The following is a 21404-nucleotide window of genomic DNA, read 5'->3' as shown; positions in this document are numbered from 1 at the left end:
CCTTCTAAACTAAGACATGATCTACCCAGAACTTTCTAAACTGGAAAACCCTATGTGATACTGTTCTGGATGTGCTCATGTATGATTGTAAGCCTAGATGTATTCATTAGGGAATTTAGGAGTCAATAAAGGTTTCTCATGAATTTGAATGCATATTGGCTTAGGTTCTTGAATTAAAAACAATTCTTGTCTTCCACTTGATGCAGTTGGCAAACTCTACAGAGTTTGAATAAAAGAAACGAGTAAGGTATTACAATAGCCACCCCCCAACTGATCTCTGACTGCTAATTTTGGGAAACAGATGCTGGCAGCATATCATGACTTCAGGGCATAAAGCTGTATTGCTGTTTTACCCCATAGTGCTTCACCTTACTGCGTTGACTGCTCATAATCTTAGTTTCTAAATTCAACATGCAATTGCTTAAAACTTGCTCAGCTCAGATTGAATCCTGTTTTTAAAAAATAACAGATCTCTCCCACACAAATTATCAAGAGAATAAGCACCTTCCTTAACATTATTAGCAAGTTATTAATCTGTTTAAATCATTTAAGTGTACAAAACAGTACTTATTCTTTATTTGTTAGAAAAGTAAAATCATCTGTTTATAGGAGCTTGGAAATGTTCACAACAGATTTTAGGAATTGATTTTTTTTTGAACGATATGGAGATATAAAGATGTTGCCTGCTTATTTATTAGTTTGCAATGTATCCATTGCCCCAAAGAGCTTTTTTTTTAAAAAAAAATGCTATTACTTAGATGTTAGGCATGTCCATAAAATATAGAGGCTGTCAATAAATATATACTGGCTGTGATCAACTTTTTTTAAATACAATGATCAACCTTTTTGCAACTTTCAGTAAAATGGATGATGCATCCCACAGATAAAGCATATTTTGTTAAAAAGGTGGTATCTAGGGGCTGGGGAGCTTGAATAAAATCTTGTATATTCTGTTATTTGGCTCATATTCCCTCTTACATAGTTTTCAGTGCAGCTGTCTAAGTCTTTAGGTAAAGTAATAGTTCTTTATTATAGCATTATTATATAATGCTGTAGAGAAAATATATTAGAGGACTAATCTGTGCCTTCATGGGATCTGAATTCCAGTTGTAGGATTTCATTTACCTATGAAGTGACTTCAAATTGTTCTCAGCACTTACTCTAATATTTAGCATAATATTAGTGTTAAAAATGCAGATTTAAACTAAATTGAGGGTGCAAATGAGCATCAATTGCTGATTCTTTTAGAATGTAGACTGTGTTGAATAACATGTAAACTTTGGAGTCTTGATTTAATAAAACATAATGAGGACAAGTGGCATGTGGATACCAAAAGAAATATTGCTAATCCCTTTGCATGAGTAAGTAAATCTGGAAAGAATACCTCCACATCAATAACTATCAGAAATCATCTTCAAACTTTATGGTTTAGTAAGCAAGGATTCATGGTTTAATTCAAGTTTATGTTTAGTTTCCATTCTCTTCTATCAGGAAGTAAACAGGCATGTTAAAAGCTATTTTAGCAATATGGATGACTCTTTGGCCTTTCAAAATTACTTTTGTTCTTATGTGGGAACTTGTATCTTTAATTCTATATCCCTTTAGCTTCAAATGTTAACTCACATTCTTGCCTGGCTTTGCTTCTATAAGAAATATTCATGCAACCCGATGAGCATGTTTTACTGTTCCCAAATCACTGTTGCCATGGTCTACTAGTAAATGAATAAATGTTGCTGTTAGATATACCTATTAACTTACTTAGTCCTTTGTAAACACTGATAAGGCCCCAAAGTCTGCAAGTACATTATATTACTTTTGGTAAATGTATCAGAAAGTAAAGCAAAAAAGTTCACTCTACTGTATCTATACAGCAGGAGTAGAGGTATGCCTCAATCAGTAGATTCCTATGTTAACAGAAGATAAGGTTACCTGATTGGACTGCAATGAAGTAAATAGAATCTTGTTGAATAATGCTTCCAGTAGGTTATCATGAATTGCCCAAACAATTGTTTTTAACCTATAAAGCACTTTATGGCTTGGTTTCCAGGTATTTTCAGGATTGCCTCTTTCAGCTGAAATTAACCTGACCAATGTGCCTCGTAGGGAAGAAATTATCTTAATTTCTGTAAGGTAAAGGCAAGAAGAAATCTGAAACTGCTTTTTTGTAGAGGTCCCCTTATGGCAGAGGTCTGTGGACTGGTACCAGGCCGCGGCATGCCAGTCTGCACAAACAAGCAAAGCCCCATCCATGGGATGCAGGCAGCACACAAAGCCACGCACCCTCCAGTCTGCTGAAAAACCTCTCTCCATGTAACCCGTCCCTGGTGCCCAAAAGGTTGGGGACCTCTGCCTTATAGAATAGTCCTCCTGCTAAGGTCAGGCAAGTGCTCAGTTATTGGAAGCCAGTTAATACCAAATTGCTTTTAGGTTTTATTTTATGATTACAATAGTATACAAATAAATAATTATTCCATTGTACTGGATTTCATGGCATGGATGAGTCACACAGTGCAATGGGTGAAATGACGGGTTAAGGAGGCTGTAATAAGATTTGTCGTAATTCATCCATGAACTGCTTTTTCTGGGAAAAAACGTGGAAACAATAAAAGTCCTATGTCTTTTGTAATCAGTGCTGAGACAATAACCTATGCCTTGTTATTTGTAGGCCTCAACCAAGTTAAGCAAGGGACCTGTGAGGTGGTTGCGGTGCATCGGTGTTGCAACAAGAACAGGATTGAAGAGCGGTCACAGACAGTCAAGTGCTCTTGCCTCCCAGGTCAGGTTGCAGGCACAACACACGCACGGCCATCTTGTGTCGAAGGTAAGGGTCTTTTACCTTATTGGCTTCAGAATTGAAAGACTCTCTCCGTCTGCTTGATGTTGTGAATTCATAATTGATAAAAACAAGAATAAATCCTTTTCTTTATTAAAGTTAGACATATGTTTCTTTACACATAATTAGTAATTAATTTATATAATGATACAGTTAATTAGTTATAGTAGTGAGATGTTACTAGCTATGTTAATAGAGATCATTAGTAAAATTTTAACCCAAAGGTCAATCTCCTAAAATTAAGTATTTGTTCATGCAGTCTTTTGGCAGAATGATTACTTGTTACAGTAATAGGTATTTTTTACTTCTTTGCATGAAAAAGTCTACTCTGAACATGACTTAAATTGAACAAAGGCCTTTTGGATAATTAATCCAGGAATAGCAAACTTGACCCTATTTTATATGTTGAGTCCTTTTAACCAAAAAAATAAATAAATCGGGATAAAGTAATTAGTTAACTAAGCAAGAGCAATTAGCCTCCACCAAACATGGTTGTTACCACTCCCTCCTCCCATTCCACAAAACCAGAACAGATCTACCACTTTTGTCCACTAAATCTCTTGAAACAATGTAAAATCTGGACTTTGAAGCATAAAAAAACACATTAGGATTTCACAGTTGATAAGAGAGATAGAATTACTTTTTTCATTGAGCCCCGGTGGCGCAGTGGTTAGAATGCAGTATTGCAGGCAAACTCTGCCCATAGCCTGGAGTTCAATCCTGATGGGGCTATAAGGTTGACTCAGCCTTCCATCCTTCTGAGGTTGGTAAAATGAAGACCAAGATTCATTCATTATTCATTATCCGTATCCCACCTTTCATGTAGGTGGCTTATATAAGGTTCTGGCTTCACTTTTATCCCCATGATAGCAACCCTTAGGAGGAAGATAAGGCTGAGACAGGGCAATTCACAGAGTCATCCATGGAGTTTCCATGCCTGAAAGAAATTAGTTCCATTATGTACATACAAAGCAAATTGGAATCAAAGACTCAGTGGAAGTCAGCAGAAAATGAAGATCACCTTCTGATTACCTTCACAAGGCTGTGCTAGTAATGAAGAGAGGAATGATGAGACTTAAGGCCTGTTTCTATGAGATTAAACTACGTGTGGAATGGGCATTTCTGTTTTAGCAGAGCTATTTACAAAATATTTGCCATTTGAGTTATAGCCTGGTTTAAAGATAGAGGCACGCTGTGTGTGAATCCAGGTATTGAATTTAGCCATCAACCTTAGCCTCAGCCTAGGGAGCAAACTGAATTTGTAGTAAAACTGCTTGAGCTGAGCTGAAAGAAATGGATGAAATGGATGTTCACTAAACTCTAATTCTCTTTGCTGCTTTCCAAAGGTCATCTTGATTTTTGTCTTTCAGACTGGGTAACCCTGATAGTCTCCCGGTTATGGTTGCTTTCCATAATTTGCTTTTGTGTTTAAATGAGATTTTTTCTATATCTCTATATATCTTCTGTTTCTTCCTCTGTCTCTGACAATGCATAAGAGCAGCCACCCTCGTCTGGGTAGGTGGGCGTTCTGAAATGATACCTGTTAATTTTAATTTCTTCAACAGATATTTATATGTGAAGGGTTTCCCTTCCTTGATTTAAATGTATACTAATGGCTGAAATTCAGATTGCTTTAAAGAAAATCAAGAAATTGCTTAATGTGACACTTTCCTTCCCCCTACTCCCCAACAGCAGAGTGATTAGATTTTTCTCTTCTACTGGATAGTTTTTTGTTGAGCGATAAGAACTATAAATTCTATTTAGTGCTTCTGTCAACAGCAGTGAAAATTCCTAAAATATAAAATGTTAAGAGATTTATTTTTAGATGAAAGCAAAACAGTACATTATTTAATAGCTTCCTACTAATTAATATTGACATAGAAAGTGTATTTATTAAGCCATGTAGAAGACACTTAACTTCTCTTTTCATTGCTTTCCACACAAAATCATATCCTTCTAAAATGACTTAGCAATAACACAGAACTTCTAACTTTCTAATTTCTCTGATGTTTTAATCTATGAATTGACCCAAGGTTTTTCAATGGTAAAATATGCTCTTTAGCCAAATCATAGATTATACAGTTGTGCTGCTAACTTTTGAATCTTATCTAATGTTTATGTGTTCCATGGAATTTGGAAGAGATATCAAATTTATTTTTCAGGTAGTTTAACTATTCTGCGGAAAGACAGCATCACTTTATGGGCTTCTAATCAATAATGTTTTTATGAGTGATAGATTACTAAGACAAGGCATCAAGACAATGGAAAAAAATCTAAACTGGAAAAAAAAGCATATTATGGAGGCAAGTGCCAAGAGTATCAGCATATTACAGTAGGTGCAGATATAGAATACAGAATAAGAGAGTTTAGTCCAACCCCCTGCACAGGCTAGAGACCCTGTGGTCTCTGGATGAATGGCTGTCCAATCTCTTCTTAAAAACCTCCATTGATCAAGAAGGACAGAAACTCAGCTAAAAGGATTCAGTTTGTGTAGAACCTTCACAAGTAGTGGGTAAATCAGGACGAATGGTGCAGTTCACCCACTTGTTTGGATAAAATTGTTTGTATTAAGTCCCCATTATGTTTTGGATGTTGACCTTTTGTTTCTTCCTGATTAGAAAGTTTTTCATTCAGAGGTGAACATAATGTAACTGATGGTTAATATTAATCTTAACTGTTTTTTTTAAAAAAACTTTGGCTCCCTTACAAGTTCATCCAAGCGCAAAGGTGGTTTATAAATTTGCTAAACATTAAATACACACACACAAACACACACACACACACACACACACACACACACATACTTAATGTATGTTTTAATTGCCTCAGAAGATATCTGGAACACATTTGACTGAATCTTTTCACAGGTAATCCCCCTCAGTCAGGAGAAATAGCATTATCTCAAGCTAGGTGGAACATCATTTATTTTTGAGTTGTTCAAATCTTGGTTATAAGATCAGTTCCCTAAGACATCTTATTTATTCCCAATGTCACATGTTATCTTCTCTTATTCAGAGATTAAATGTTGCTTGTATGTTTACTTTTTTATACCTCATATATTTGGGTAAACAATTCAAATGTAATTCTCTCTCTCTCTCTCTCTCTCTCTCTCTCTCACTCACTCCCTCTCCCCTTCTCCCCCTCCCTCTCCTTCTCTCTATCCGTCTTCCTTTCCCTATCTCCTTAACTCCCTCTCTCTATGTGTTTGTATGTGTGTACATACATATATCTCTTCCAAGGCAAAGCCTATAACTTTTTATATACTATGCATTGTGAAACAATACACCTTATGATGTGGAATACATTCAAGATATTTGCTTAAAATATGCATCTAAATGACAAAGATAGATTCTTTGTGGTTTTTTTAACTATATTCTAATATTTGCCCTAACAGATCTTTCTTGAAACTGTTTACTGCATATGTTTTGAGATTTAACAAAGGAAAGATTATGTATGCATGCATTGGATATACAAAACAGGCAACTCTGCATTTCCCATTTAGTATGATAGCTTAGAGTGTTTTTTTTTTTAAAAAAAAATATAAACTCTGGGATAATTTATTCTATATTTAGGGCAGGAATCCATGTATGTCCACTTATACTTTGCAAATCTTATTTTGGGGGGATGAATGCAACTCTATGAAGCTTTTGAACTGCAGAAGCCTAAAGGAGATTTTTAATTAAGGTTGTCTATTCCTGCTCTCACTTGTATAACTAATTATTTTCAACATTCATTTCTCTTTCAAAGAGCTAACCCATTGCCCCCAATTTAAGCTTAGTAACTTGAACATTTTTGTTTGTGTGTGTGGTTATTCGGGTTTTCTCCCACGTCAAATTGGAAGTGTCTTGGCGACGTTTCGACGAAGTCTCATTTGTCATCTTCAGGCTGGTGTTTTTGGCTTTGTGCTTCTAGGAGCAATGTTTCTTCCTTTTAACTGCCAGTGGTGGATATTTTTCTGTTTGTGCAGAATGCTGTCTTAATGTTGTGTTTGTGGAAGATCTTGCTGATTCTGTCTGTGGTGCCTTTTATTCTGCACAAACAGAAAAATAGCCACCATCCTAAGAAACCCCAAAGACAAGATTGAGTTAGAAAATCAAGGAGTATACGAAATCCCATGCACTGCTTGTCCCACCACATACATCGGATAAACCAACAGAAGAATAAGTGCACACATTGAAGAACATAAGAATTCAGTCAAAAAAGAGGAACCAACTTCTTCCCTGGTCCAACACCTTAAAATCACAGGACATGAAATTGACTTTAAAAAAACCAGAACTATTACCCAAACTGAACACTTTAATAACAGAATAATCAGAGAAGCCGTCGAGATAGAAAAATGCCCACACAGCATGAACAAACGAGATGATACCTCCCGCCTACCAGCCATTTGGAAACCCACCCTTATTGAGAAACGAGTCCCTAACACAAAGAATGACACCAGACCCACACTCACGAAAGCCACACAGGATGTTACCACCACATGTCCATGCAAAAAGCAAACCCAAACCCACACCGATGATGAGGCATGACCACAAACCAGAAGGCAGACCACGGCTGCATCATTGGCTACTTTAAACCCCTCCAATCCATACATGAAGCAAACTGACACCCACCATGAAGATTAGGCACGACCACGAACGCGAAGCCAAACAATAGCAATGTAGCACACCATCTCACATCCCCTTGCAACTCAGACTAACCTGGCCACAACAAAGCCCCCACTCAAACAGAACACTCCCCCAACCAATCAGAGCACAGCCAACCCTTCATCCAATCAGAGCACAGCCAAGCTCCTAACCAATCAGAACACACCTCCATCCAATCAGAACACAGCCAAGCTCTCATCCAATCAGTTCATGCCCCCACTGGCAGTTAAAAGGAAAAAACAGCTACGATCACACATTGGTCCTAGAAGCACGAAGCCGAAAACACCAGCCTGAAGATAACGAATGAGACTTTGTTGAAATGTCACCAAGACACTTCCAATTTGACGCGGGAGAAAACCCGAATAACCAAAGACCTACATACAAACACCCGCGAAAAACAAATATAAAATAAAATATCAGCTATGGCTCTAAATTTATTTAAGCCACTGTAAAGCTACATCAAAATGGAGTGCCAGATAGCCGATACCTTAATGTAATAGAAAGATTCCTTGCAGGGAGAAACACTAAAGTTAGTTCTTGAGGCTGATATTTGTGTGAAAAAAAGTTATAACTTTACTTAAGAAATTGTATGGTGATTGGAAAATTTAAGTTACTGAAATCTAGCTAAGATGCAGTCTGCTGTCCTCCATTAGGGAGAAATAATGATTCAACTAAAGAGTTGAACTACATAGAATCAGAAGAGACACAACTGAAACGAGAGGAAGTAAGTGATAAAAGTTTTCAGAATATCAGGCTTCGGGTTCTGCGCAGCTAGCACACCAGCCGAGGGATTGAGATGACCTGATCCCTATGGCTGATTTCTCTCTGTTTGGGGACCCTAAATGAGTCCAAAGCCACCCCGTAGAAGTGGTAAGGAAGATGGGAAGCCCCGCCGATCCTGGGAAGATTGTGGTTGATCCGGATGTGTGGGGAAAGCTCTCCAAAAACTGACAGAAGAAAGACTTGCGTCATTCATGAATCTAGCCCAAGCTACATGCAGCCAAAGCCAAAAAGCACTAAACTAAGCATGATTGTAAACAGCACGACTGAACTGGGTAAGAATATTTATTTTGTCTCTTCTACCCAACTGATTTCCTGAGAAAATAAGAAAAAAACCCAGAAGTAAAAATCCTCCGAAAGTGAGGGGGGTGTCCTCTAAATGGAAGCGGCAAATTAAATTTGGGGGGGGGGAATCGAAAGATGGACTGGTGTTGACATCTAATGGTGGATGAAAATACTGCCAGAAATATACAGCCCAGAAAGAGAAGCCTGTTGTCGTGACCTTCAGGGTGTTGATTAAACAAAGAGCAGCTGGACTATCTACAAAGTGAAAACTACAAACTTAGAAAAAAATGACCTTCCTGGATTATAAATATTTTTTAAATTGCGGCTTTAAAGTGATTGGCAGAGAAAGGACCTTTGGTCATTATGGAGCATCAGAGATTTGCAGAAAGAACATACCAAGAAAAAATAAATACTTAACTAGGAGAAAATGTTTGTTCTGTTACAACAAATGCAAATGATATTAACTTCAAACCATGAGGAAATTAAAAATAAATTTGAAAATTTAAATAAATGCATTCTCAATTTAATGTGACAACAATTAAATGATTATAAAACAAAAAATGAGAGATCATGTAAAGCAGACAACTGAACATAAGCTAGTGGAGACTCAAGTGGAGAAGGTTTTACAAGAATCATTGAACATTGAAAAGATAACTTTAAGATCACAAAGTAAATTTGAGGATAAGGAAAAAGATTTGACAAAATGGATTGCTGAGCTGTTGGGAGTACCACAAGAAATGGGGAGACAAGGGATGATGAGAGAAATTTTCAATGAATATGAAGGGGCAATTTTTTTTTACAAAGACATGATGTTTGATTTGTCTACTATATCCACAACAACATTTACAAGATTATGGAAAGACTCTTTGATGCAGCGGAATATATTGATTGGGAGAGATGCTTGACAAAAGAAGAGAGCTAAAATGAGAATTGAGGAATTAGATGATGGGGTGTATCAGAGGGAATATTTAAAAATTAAACATTTGTTTGAATATGGCTAAAAAAAATTGAAAGATTTTAGTTTAAGAGGGATGAACCCTCTAAGTAAGACAGTATCTTTTTTTCTTTTCTTTTTCAATATGAGAACTATAAAAATGTGTGGGATGATTAACATAAAGGAAATGTTTTAGATATTTAAATGTAATTGATTTTAAGAAAGAGTGCTGCCACTCCCACCCACCTGCTTATCTCTCACCCCAGCTCAACCACCCACCCAGCCCACCAGGGTGCACAAAGTTGCCAGAGCCCTGGAGGTCTCAGCCCACTCCCTGATTACTTGTTCCCACCCCACTTGTATGCGGGCCTTCTCCCTGCCCCACCACCCAGTTTATTTGCCAGTTTATGGTAGATAAACTGGAATTAAAATAATCAGTTAAATCCAAAAATACTTCCCACAATTTGACAGAAATATCCTGCCCCGATTTCATCTGGACATTAAATGGCTAAAGACTCAAGAAGTTGGGTGTGTGGCAATAACTACCTTCTGAACGGTGAAGAAAAATCTGAAGGACTGCTGAACCTGTACTGAAATGTATATACAGAGAGATGTGTTCCTTGTAGTTTTTAAATATAATTATTTAAATGTTTAAATTTTAAATGTAATTATTTAAAATATTTAATCAATACGTTCAGGAGAAACTAATAATAGAGGGCATAGAGATGGGTAGGCTATGAAACTGCTAGGTAGAATGTTTTTCCTGGTAAACTAAAACATATGTCTGAATACTCCTTAGGCTTGCTTTGCTTGAGATATATTGGAAATCTGGCTGCTAGACTGGATACAGTTTTTTGAGATGAAAAGTGGAATACAGATAATCCTCAGCTTACAGTCATTTGCTTAGCGACCATTCCAAGTTACAACAGCACTGAAAAAAGTGACACATAAACTGATCCTTGCAGATAACCCCTGTCGTAGCATCTTCACAGTCAGATGATCAGAATCTGAATGCTTGGCAACTCGAATTCATTTATGATGGTTGCAGCATCCCAGGATCAGTTGAGATTTTTCCAGCCAGCTTTGGACAAGCATAGTCAATGGGGGATTCATTTAACAGCTGTGTAATTGACTTAACAACTACAGTAATTAGCTTAATAACTATGGCAAAAAAGGTCGTAAAATCAGGTGCAATTCATTTAATAACCACTTTGTTCAGCAATGAAAATTCTGGTCCCAATTATGGCTGTAAGTTGAGAACTGCCTGTATTTAGCTATTCTCTTGTTTGTGAGGATTATAGAGAAAAGGCTAGTTCTTACGTTACTTTGGAAGCACAACAGTTTCTTGGCATATTGTCCCTACTCCAGCACAATAGAAGTGATGCTGCTGATACAATGTCAGTCAAGGCTTCAGGTCACACTGTGCCAAGCAAGGTGATGGGTGCCAATATGGCCTGGGAAACAATTTGTAACTCATCATCGATCTGAAACTGGTTATATTTTCTTCGGGAGAGTTATTTAAAAAGGCACAAGAACCAAAGGCATACATAGCTGCCCTTACTAAGTCAGCAGAAGCACATCACTTTCAAAGCAGAGTTGTTTAATCTCACAACATTCGCTTTGCTATTTTTTTTAAAAAAAAAACATTGTCAATATTAGATGCTACAAGGTGGTTTCATATTAGAGAGTCAGTTGAGTCCTTGGCCAGGATCCACCTCCAACATTCAGATCAAATCAAATCAATCTTTCTTATAGTCAAAGATGAGCATGAGGAGGATGCACAAGATATTTATATGTTACTGGTAATGCCTGGAATATCTTGCCTGATTCAGTTGTCTTAGCTATTAAGTTTCACAATTTTAATTTCAACTTCTGTGGACCCCATCCCATATTTAAGAGGTTCCTAAGAGGGGGAGTGCGTAAGTGCACTAACATGCCTTTTGCTCCTGTCTAATTTAGTTTTTTTCATTTTGTTTGTTTGAATTTGTAATTTTTGCTTGATAGTTAGATGATAGATAGATAGATAGACAGACAGACAGACAGACAGACAGACAGACAGATGTGTGAAAAGGTGGTATATAATGGTATAGAATGCCTAGGAAATGTATAGAATGTGTGAGGGCAAAGTATGAAATGTGTTATTTTAATGTGCTATATACTTTCCCTAGGCATTGTATATAAAGCCTAGGCATTATGCAGAATGACAAGACATATTTAGGCAAAATATGAAAAAAAAGTCATGAAAAGACAGTCTTTTGGTTTCTAGCCAGGCACCTTAACCATTAAACCCAACTGACTCTCCTCCATTGTGATATCTTTTGGATTGATATGCTAAGGAAATGGGTATGCTAAGGAAGTGTCAACAAACTTTTCATGTTCTAAATAAGTATGTTAAACTTATTGGAGCTTCTTTAGCTTACCCCTTCTCATTGTTTGGTTTTCATCATAGACATTAGTGGGCATCCCTGCAGTTAAGCAGTGTGTGTATAGTTTGTGCTGAATTTGAATGATTCCAGATGTTACAAAAAAGAGTCTTGGCAACTGCATAGATCCAGTGTGGTTGACCATTATCATAAAGGCTCATCAACAGTGGAGTTATTGTAATCCTTGAACAATGACATATTAACTGTCACTTCATAAAGATAATTTTTCTGTAAGTGCTTGTCTACAATGTAGCATTTTAATTTCATTCTGCCTCTCATTGTTTAAATGTTGTACTATACCCCCTTAAGAAACCTTGAAATAGTATGTGAGATAAATATATTGGCTATAAGTCTGCTGTGTAGAAACAGGGAATGGATAAGATTATTGCCTTATACCTGCACTAGAACAAGGAATAAACAAAGAAACAATTTAATTAAAACCATGTATTTATACTCAAGGGTCACTCTGCTTCTATTGTTTACATTTTGTTTTCTTCTGACCTACTTACTTACAGTTTACTTCCCCAGGCCAGGATTGGCTGAGATGATTATTATAGATTATTATAGTACAGGAAAGCTTTCCCCCTAAAAAAAATGGGATTCTTTTTAAAATACCACAAAATAGCTTTTAAACATTCCCTGTTATTATAATTATTCCTGCACCGAGCAGAAGATTCTACGGTTCATTTAGTGACTGTTCGAAGTTACAACGGCACTGGAAAAAGTGACTTATGACCATTTTTCACACTTGCAACCATTGTAACATCCCCACAATCATGTGATCAAAGTTCAGGCGCTTGGCAACGGATTCATTATTTATGTGTCCTTTCAGTGTCCCAGGGTCATGTGATCAACTTTTGTGACCTTCTGACAAGCAAAGTCAATGGGGAAGCCAGATTCACTTAACAACCATGCTACTAACTTAACAACTGCAGCGATTTACCTAACAACTCTGACAAGAAAGGTCGTAACATGGGGCAAAAATTAACAAATGTCTCACTTGGCAACATAAATTTTGGACTCAGTTGTGGTCCTGACTTGAGGACCACCTGTATTTGATGTCTTCAACAGCTCCTCCCCAGTCATATAAATTTGTGCATATAGATGTGAGTGTATTTCTTAGTATTATAATTGTATATTTAAAATATCAACAGTACTAATATCAGTACACATATTAATTGTATATATTAACCAAAGCCCTATTTAAGTATTTTATGATCTTTTTTGTGGTGGTCATTAAGGGAATCACCATAGTCATTAAATGAATCTGTGGTAGTTAACCAAACACTGTGACAGTTAAGTCAACCCATAGTTCGCAATGGTAGTGTTTTACCTGAAAAACCAAAGTAAACGCTGGGTTTTGGCAAAAAGATCATAAATTGCAGGATGCTATAAATGCCCACCAAGGCAGGCCGATTGCTGAGCACCTGAAATGACTGGAGGGGGGGGTGGAGTGGCTGACCATCAGAACTTCAGAACTGGGTTGTAAGTAGCTTTGGAGGGGTCTAAGCAGCTGGTCATAAGTAGTAGCAATAAAGGAAAAAAAGATTTGCTTGGTTGTCAAGGGTGTGTGCAAAGGAAAAGTCCAAAAAGACAGGCCAGTGACTGTGTTCACACAAAACCAAATCCTTTTTTTTGATCAAGATTGCAGCTGCCTAACTTTATTAGTACCTCCCCAGGGCCCCCTGTTGATTCAGGCAAAATAGGGCTACGATTGAGAAAAATTCAGGAACCAGTTTTGAGACTTTGCAAAGATCACGAATCTGAGCATGCTGTTAATGTTTTATGTTGGAGAAACTTTGCTTATAGGGAGAGAGAGATATATATTTTCAGTGTGCTGATTAAAGCAGAGAAAGAAACACAGCTAAAGTGATCATTGGGAGCTAACAGCAATCAGCAGGAAGAAACTCAAATAGTAATTAAATGTAAAACCCATCCTGCCAGAAGCCTTGAATCTGATAAATAAGGAAAGCCCAGTCTTTTCAACTGAGGCGTCACTTAAACACTATCTCATTTGTGAAATGGGCCTAATAATAGCTATCCTGTTGCAAGGTTTAATTAATGTTGGTACAACACTTTGCAGTTCCTTAGCACTGTTCATCTACAAATGCAGATGCTGTAGCCATAGAAGTAAAGGCAGCTCATTAGAACAAAAGAATGGCAAGGAGGGAGGAGAAAGCCGGTGAAAATAGGGTGAATTGGAAACCACTAAGAGGCTTTACTGACCTGCTTATCCTCATCCTTTATCAAGATGGTGGAAGGTACTACACCACTGTTCCCTGCAGGTCTGAAGGCTAAATGTCACAGGACTTTTATACGTGTGGGCAGCATGGTTTTCTCAGGACTCAACGGTGTGATGTAAACCCTGCCCATTTTTTTTATGTGCATATTGCACACTCATGCAAAAGAGGTGGAGCTTGCAGTATGATGCTGTGGTACTGTTGATAAGAATAGCAATTTCCAGGGAATTCTTGTGTTAGGACATTGATTAAAGGACATCCCACAAGAGTAGGGGAATTTTAAACATGAAAGATGGGGTCCTTGGTGCTCTCTGAGCTTGGTTGATATATATATATATATATATATATATATAATATATATATATATATATATATATTATATATATATATATGGAAGTGTCTTAATTGGAAGTGTCTTGGCAACGTTTCGATGAAGTCCCATTCGTCATCTTCAGGCTGGTGTTTTCAGCTTCGTGCTTCGAGCAGCAATGTGTGGTCTTAGCTGTTTCTTCCTTTTAACTGCCAGTGGGGTTATGAACTGATTGGGTGGGAGCTTGGCTGTGTTCTGATTGGGTGGAGGTGTGTTCTGATTGGTTAGGGGCTTGGCTGTGCTCTGATTGACTGGGGGGTTGGCTGTGCTCTGATTGGCTGGGGGGTTGGCTGTGCTCTGATTGGCTGGGGGAGTGTTCTGTTTGGTTGTGCTCAGGTTAGTCTGAGTTGCAGAGGGATTCAAGATTTTGGGCTGCCCTGCCATTCCTTGGCTTCGTGTTTGTGGTCGTGCTTCCTCTTCATGGAGGGTGTCAGTTTGCTTCATGTATGGATTGGGGGGGTTCAAAGTGGCTAATGATGCAGCTGTGGTCTGGCTTCTGGTTTGTGGTCATGCCTCATAGTCAGTGTGGCTTTGGGTTTGTTTTTTGCGTGGATGTTTGGTGGTGACATCCTGTGTGGTTTTTGTGAGTGTGGGTCTGGTATCATTTTTTGTGTTAGGGATTCGTTTGTCAATAAGGGCGGGTTTCCAAATGGCTGGTAGGCGGGAGGTATCATCTCGCTTGTTCATGCTGTGTGGGCGTTTTTCTATCTCGATGGCTTCTCTGATTATTCTGTTATTAAAATGTTCACTTTTGGCAATGGTTCTGGTATTTTTAAAGTCAATTTCATGTCCTGTGGCTTTAAGGTGTTGGACCAGGGAAGATATTAGTTCCTCTTTTTTGACTGGGTTCTTATGTTCTTCAATTCGTGCAACTTATTCTCTGTTGGTTTTTCCGATGTATGTGGTGGGCAAAAGTGGTGCATGGGTTTCGTATACTCCTTGATTTTCTAATTCAATTTTATCTTGGGGTTTTCCCCCCAAAGGATGGTGGATATTTTTCTGTTTGTGCGAATGCTGTTTTGATGTTGTTTTATGGAGGATATTACTGATTCTGTCTGTGGATGCCTTTTATTATGTGGAGGATGGCTTTGCCGTTTTCCTTTGTTCTTTGTCCTTGGATTTTAGTGGGGGTTTCTTTTTGATTCGGTTTGTAAATCTTATTTCTATGGAATCACATTGGAATTGTTGTACATGGTGAGAGTGTGGGTAGTTCGGGTTTTAGGTGTTGTTTCGCACTAAGCGTTTGTTCTGATATGAGTGTCTTGGCTACAGAGTTGATCTGTGCTGGGTGGTGGTGTGAGAGAGTGTGCAGATAGCAGTTTGTGTGTGTTTTCTTCTGGTAGATGGTGTGTCCTAGGGAGCCATTGGATTTCTTGTAGACTAAGACATCCAGGAAGGGAAGTTGGTTGTTAGCTTCTGTTTCCATGGTGAACTGTATTTTGGGGTGTAGGCTGTTGAGGTGTGTGAGGAAGTTGTCCAGTTTTTCTTTCCCATGTGGCCAGATTATGAAGGTGTCGTCTACGTATCTGAGCCAGAGTTTGGGTTTGTGATTTTGGGCTGCCTTGCTATTTTTTCGCTTTGTGGTCGTGCCTCATCTTCATGGAGGGTGTCAGTTTGCTTCATGTATGGATTGGAGGGGTTTAAAGTGATGCAGCTGTGGTCTGGCTTCTGGTTTGTGGTCGTGCCTCATCATCGGTGTGGCTTTGGGTTTGCTTTTTGCATGGATGTGTGGTGGTGACATCCTATGTGGCTTTTGTGAGTGTGGGTCTGGTGTCATTCTTTGTGTCATTTGACGCGGGAGAAAACCTGAACAACCAAAGACCTACATACAAACACCCGCGAAAACCTCAGAAAACATATATATTTGCTCCTAGAAGCACGAAGCCGAAAACACCAGCCTGAAGATGATGAATGAGACTTCGTCGAAATGTCGCCAAGACACTTCAAATTTTTATATATTTATATATATATATATAAATTTATATATATATGTAGATTTTGGGTTATTCGGGTTTTCTCCCGCATCAAATTGGAAGTGTCTTGGCGACGTTTCGACGAAGTCTCATTTGTCATCTTCAGGCTGGTGTTTGCGGCTTCGTGCTTCTAGGAACAATGTGTGATCGTAGCTGTTTCTTCCTTTTAACTGCCAGTGGGGTTATGAACTGATTGGATGAGAACTTGTCTGTGTTCTGATTGGATGGAGGTTTGTTCTGATTGATTAGGAGCTTGGCTGTGCTCTGATTGGATGGAGGGTTGGCTGTGCTCTGATTGGTTGGGGGGTGTTCTCTTTGGGTGGGGGCTTTGTTGTGCTCAGGTTAATTTGAGTTGCAGGGGGATGTGAGATGGTGACCATTGCTATTGTTTGGCTTCACGTTCGTGGTCGTGCCTCATCTTCATGGTAGGTGTCAGTTTGCTTCATGTATGGATTGGAGGGGTTTAAAGTGGCTAATGATGCAGCTGTGGTCTGGCTTCTGGTTTGTGGTCGTGCTTCATCATCGGTGTGGGTTTGGGTTTGCTTTTTGCATGGATGTGTGGTGGTGACATCCTATGTGGCTTTCGTGAGTGTGGGTCTGGTGTCATTCTTTGTGTTAGGGACTCATTTGTCAATAAGGGTGGGTTTCCAAATGGCTGGTAGGTGGGAGGCATCATCTCGTTTGTTCATGCTGTGTGGGCGTTTTTCTATCTCAGTGGCTTGTCTGATTATTCTGTTATTAAAGTGTTCAGTTTTGGCGATAGTTCTGGTCTTTTTAAAGTCAATTTCATGTCCTGTGATTTTAAGGTGTTGGATCAGGGAAGAAGTTGGTTCCTCTTTTTTTGACTGAGTTCTTATGTTCTTCAATCCGTGCACTTATTCTTTTGTTGGTTTGTCCGATGTATGTGGTGGGACAAGCAGTGCATGGGATTTCATATACTCCTTGATTTTCTAACTCTATTTTGTCTTTGGGATTTCTTAGGATGGTGGATATTTTTCTGTTTGTGCAGAATGCTGTCTTCAATGGTCTCCAAGACAGTTCCAATTTGACACGGGAGAAAACCCGAATAACCAAAGACCTACATACAAACACCCGCGAAAACCTCAGAACATATATATATGTTTTCTGAGGTTTTCGCGGGTGTTTGTATGTAGGTCTTTGGTTGTTCGGGTTTTCTCCCGCGTAAAATTGGAAGTGTCTTGGCGACGTTTCGACGAAGTCCCATTCGTCATCTTCAGGCTGGTGTTTTCAGCTTCGTGCTTCGAGCAGCAATGTTTGGTCTTAGCTGTTTCTTCCTTTTAACTGCCAGTGGGGGTATGAACTGATTGGGTGGGAGCTTGGCTGTGTTCTGATTGGGTGGAGGTGTGTTCTGATTGGCTGGGGGCGTGGCTGTGCTCTGATTGGCTGGGGGAGTGTTTTGTTTGGTTGTGCTCAAGTTAGTCTGAGTTGCAGGGGGGTTTAAGATTTTGGGCTGCCTTGCTATTTTTTGGCTTCGCGTTCGTGGTCGTGCCTCCTCTTCATTGAGGGTGTCAGTTTGCTTCATGTATGGATTGGAGGGGTTTAAAGTGGCTAATGATGCAGCTGTGGTCTGGCTTCTGGTTTGTGGTCGTGCCTCGTCATCGGTGTGGCTTTGGGTTTGCTTTTTGCGTGGATGTGTGGTGGTGACATCCTGTGTGGTTTTTGTGAGTGTGGGTCTGGTATCATTTTTTGTGTTAGGGAATCATTTGTCAATAAGGGCGGGTTTCCAAATGGCTGGTAGGCGGGAGGAATCATCTCGCTTGTTCATGCTGTGTGGGCGTTTTTCTATCTCGATGGCTTCTCTGATTATTCTGTTATTAAAATGTTCACTTTTGGCAATGGTTCTGGTATTTTTAAAGTCAATTTCATGTCCTGTGTCTTTAAGGTGTTGGACCAGGGAAGATGTTGGTTCCTCTTTTTTGACTGAGTTCTTATGTTCTTCAATGCATGCACTTATTCTTCTGTTGGTTTGTCCGATGTATGTGTTGGGACAAGCAGTGCATGTGATTTCGTATACTCCTTGATTTTCCAACTCAATTTTATCTTCGGGGTTTCTTAGGATGGTGGATATTTTCTGTTTGTGCAGAATGCTGTTTTTTTGAATTTTTGTTTTTTTTTTTTTGTTTTGTTTTTATTGAGATCTTAACTGAGTCTGTCTGTGGTGCCTTTTTGTATGGAGGATGGCTTTTGCCGTTTTCTTGTTCTTTGTTCTTGGATTTTAGTGGGGTTTCTTTTGGATTGAGGTTTGTAATCTTATTTTCTATGGAATCCATTTGGATGTTAGTACAATGGTGGAGAGGTGTGTATTCGGGTTTTAGGTGTTGTTTCGTCACTAAGCGTTTTTGTTCTGGAGATGACCGTTTCTTGGCTAAGCGTTGCTCTGTGCTTGGTGGGTTGGTGTGAGAGAGCGTGCAGATAGCGTTTTTGTTGTTTTCCTTCTGGTAGTATGTTGGTGTCCTAGAAAGCCATTGGGATTTCTTGTAGACAAGACATCCAGGAAAGGGAAGTTGGTTGTTAGCTTCTGTTTCCATGGTGAACTGTATTTTTGGGTGTAGGCTGTTGAGTTGTGTGAGGAAGTTGTCCAGTTTTTCTTTCCCATGTGGCCAGATTATGAAGGTGTCGTCTACATATCTGAGCCAGAGTTTGGGTTTGTGATCCGATTTTTCTAGAGCTTGGGTTTCAAAGTGTTCCATGTATAGGTTGGCAATGACAGGTGAGAGGGGTGATCCCATGGGTGCTCCTTCTGTTTGTTTGTATTTTTGTCCATTATAGATGAAGTATGTGTTGGATAGGCAGTGGTTGGTCAGATCTAAGATGTGTTTTGGGGGGGTTATATTTGTTTTGAATAGCTGTCAAGGCTTCTTTAATTGAAGAACATAATAACAGAATAATCAGAGAAACCATCGAGATAGAAAAACGCCCACACAGCATGAACAAGCGAGATGATACCTCCCGCCTACCAGCCATTTGGAAACCCGCCCTTATTGACAAACGACTCCCTAACACAAAAAATGATACCAGACCCACACTCACAAAAACCACACAGGTCACCACCACACATCCAGGCAAAAAACAAACCCAAAGCCACACCGATGACGAGGCACGACCACAAACCAGAAGCCAGACCACAGCTGCATCATTAGCCACTTTAAACCCCTCCAATCCATACATGAAGCAAACTGACACCCTCCATGAAGAGGAGACACAACCACGAACGAGAAGCCAAAAAATAGCAAGGCAGCCCAAAATCTTAAACCCCTCTGCAACTCAGACTAACCTGAGCACACCCAAACAGAACACTCCCCCAGCCAATCAGAGCACAGCCAAGCCCCTAACCATTCAGAACACACCTCCACCCAATCAGAACACCGCCAAGCTCCCACCCAATCAGTTCATACCCCCACTGGCAGTTAAAAGGAAGAAACAGCTAAGACCACACATTGCTGCTCAAAGCACGAAGCTGAAAACACCAGCCTGAAGATGACGAATGAGACTTCGTCGAAACGTTGCCAAGACACTTCCAATTTTACGCGGGAGAAAACCCGAACAACCAAAGACCTACATATATGTATGTATGTATGTCTGTATGTATGTATATATATATATGTGTAGGTCTTTGGTTATTCGGGTTTTCTCCCGTGTCAGATTGGAAGTGTCTTGGCGACGTTTTGACGAAGTCTCATTCGTCATCTTCAGGCTGGTGTTTTCGACTTCGTGCTTCTAGGAGCAATGTGTGATTGTAGCTGTTTCTTCCTTTTAACTGCCAGTGGGGGTATGAACTGATTGGGTGAGAGCTTGGCTGTGTTCTGATTGGATGGAGGTGTGTTCTTATTGGTTAGGAGCTTGGCTGTACTCTGATTGGATGGGGGGTTGGCTGTGCTCTGATTGGATGGGAGAGTGTTCTGTTTGGGTGGGGGCTTTGTTGTGCTCAGGTTAGTCTGAGTTGCAGGGGGATGTGAGATGCACAACAAAGCCCGCACCCAAACAGAACACTCCCCCATCCAATCAGAGCACAGTCAAGCTCTTAACCAATCAGAACACATTCACCATTGAATTTCATTTTGTTAGATAGTGCCCAGTGTTTAAGTCTGTCCAGATCCTCCTGTATCTTAAGCCTGTCTTCTGGAGTGTTAGCTATTCCTGCCAGCTTGGTGTCATCTGTAAATTTGATGAGTTCCCCATCTATCCTCTGATCCTCTAATTTTGTCACTTGGTCAAAGAATGCAATAAGATTTGTCTGGCATGATCTATTTTTGACAAACCCGTGTTGGCTTTTAGTAATGACTTTGTTTGTCTCTAGGTGTTCGCTGATTCGTTGTTTGATTAACTTTTCCAGAATCTTCCCAGGTATTGAAGTCAGGCTGATAGCTCTGTAATTTCCTGGGTCCATTTTTTCCCCTTTTTTGAAGATGGGAACTACATCAGCTCTTTTCCAGTCCTCTGGTAGTTCCCCAGTGCTCCAGGATCTTTGAAAAATATAGTTCAATGGTTCTGAGATCACATCTGCCAGTTCCTTGAGAACCTTGGGGTGTAATCCATCTGGTCCTGGTGATTTGAACTTGTCTAAGCTGGATAGGTGCTCACTTACCATTTTCTTGCCTATCTTAACTTGTGCTTCTGTTCTGTTTTTTATTGCACTATTTTTGAAAGGTTGGTCTGTTTTTTCCCTTTGTGTAAAGAAAGATGCAAAAAATGAGTTAAATAGTTCTGCTTTCTCCCTGTTGCTTGTCACCTTCTTGCCACTTTCACCCACTAATGGACCAATAATTTCCTTCACTTTTTTCTTGTTTTTTACATGTTGAAAGAAGCTTTTTTTTTGTTATTTTTGACTTTGGTTGCAAGTCTTAGTTCATTTTGAGCCTTAGCTTTTCTCACTTCATCTTTGCAGGTTTGGGCTATTAC

General features: G+C 39.3%; 1 protein-coding gene across 7 annotated transcripts in view; it reads left to right on the top strand.

The window, feature by feature from the left end:
- Positions 1-21404, top strand: part of TAFA4 (TAFA chemokine like family member 4) — a 178308-nt gene that overhangs the window by 128639 nt on the left and 28265 nt on the right. For all 7 annotated transcript variants that reach the window (XM_039328700.1, XM_039328696.1, XM_039328698.1 and 4 more), the window contains one exon: positions 2666-2821. In XM_039328700.1, coding sequence (XP_039184634.1) covers positions 2666-2821 — 156 coding nt within the window. The remainder of the gene's footprint in view (positions 1-2665; positions 2822-21404) is intronic.

The sequence above is a fragment of the Crotalus tigris genome, unplaced genomic scaffold, assembly GCF_016545835.1.
Source record: "Crotalus tigris isolate CLP2741 ecotype Arizona unplaced genomic scaffold, ASM1654583v1 scf7180000024383.4638030, whole genome shotgun sequence".
Taxonomy (NCBI): Eukaryota; Metazoa; Chordata; class Lepidosauria; order Squamata; family Viperidae; genus Crotalus; species Crotalus tigris.
Note: the sequence above shows the minus strand (reverse complement) of the source record. Positions and strands in the feature narration are given on the sequence as shown.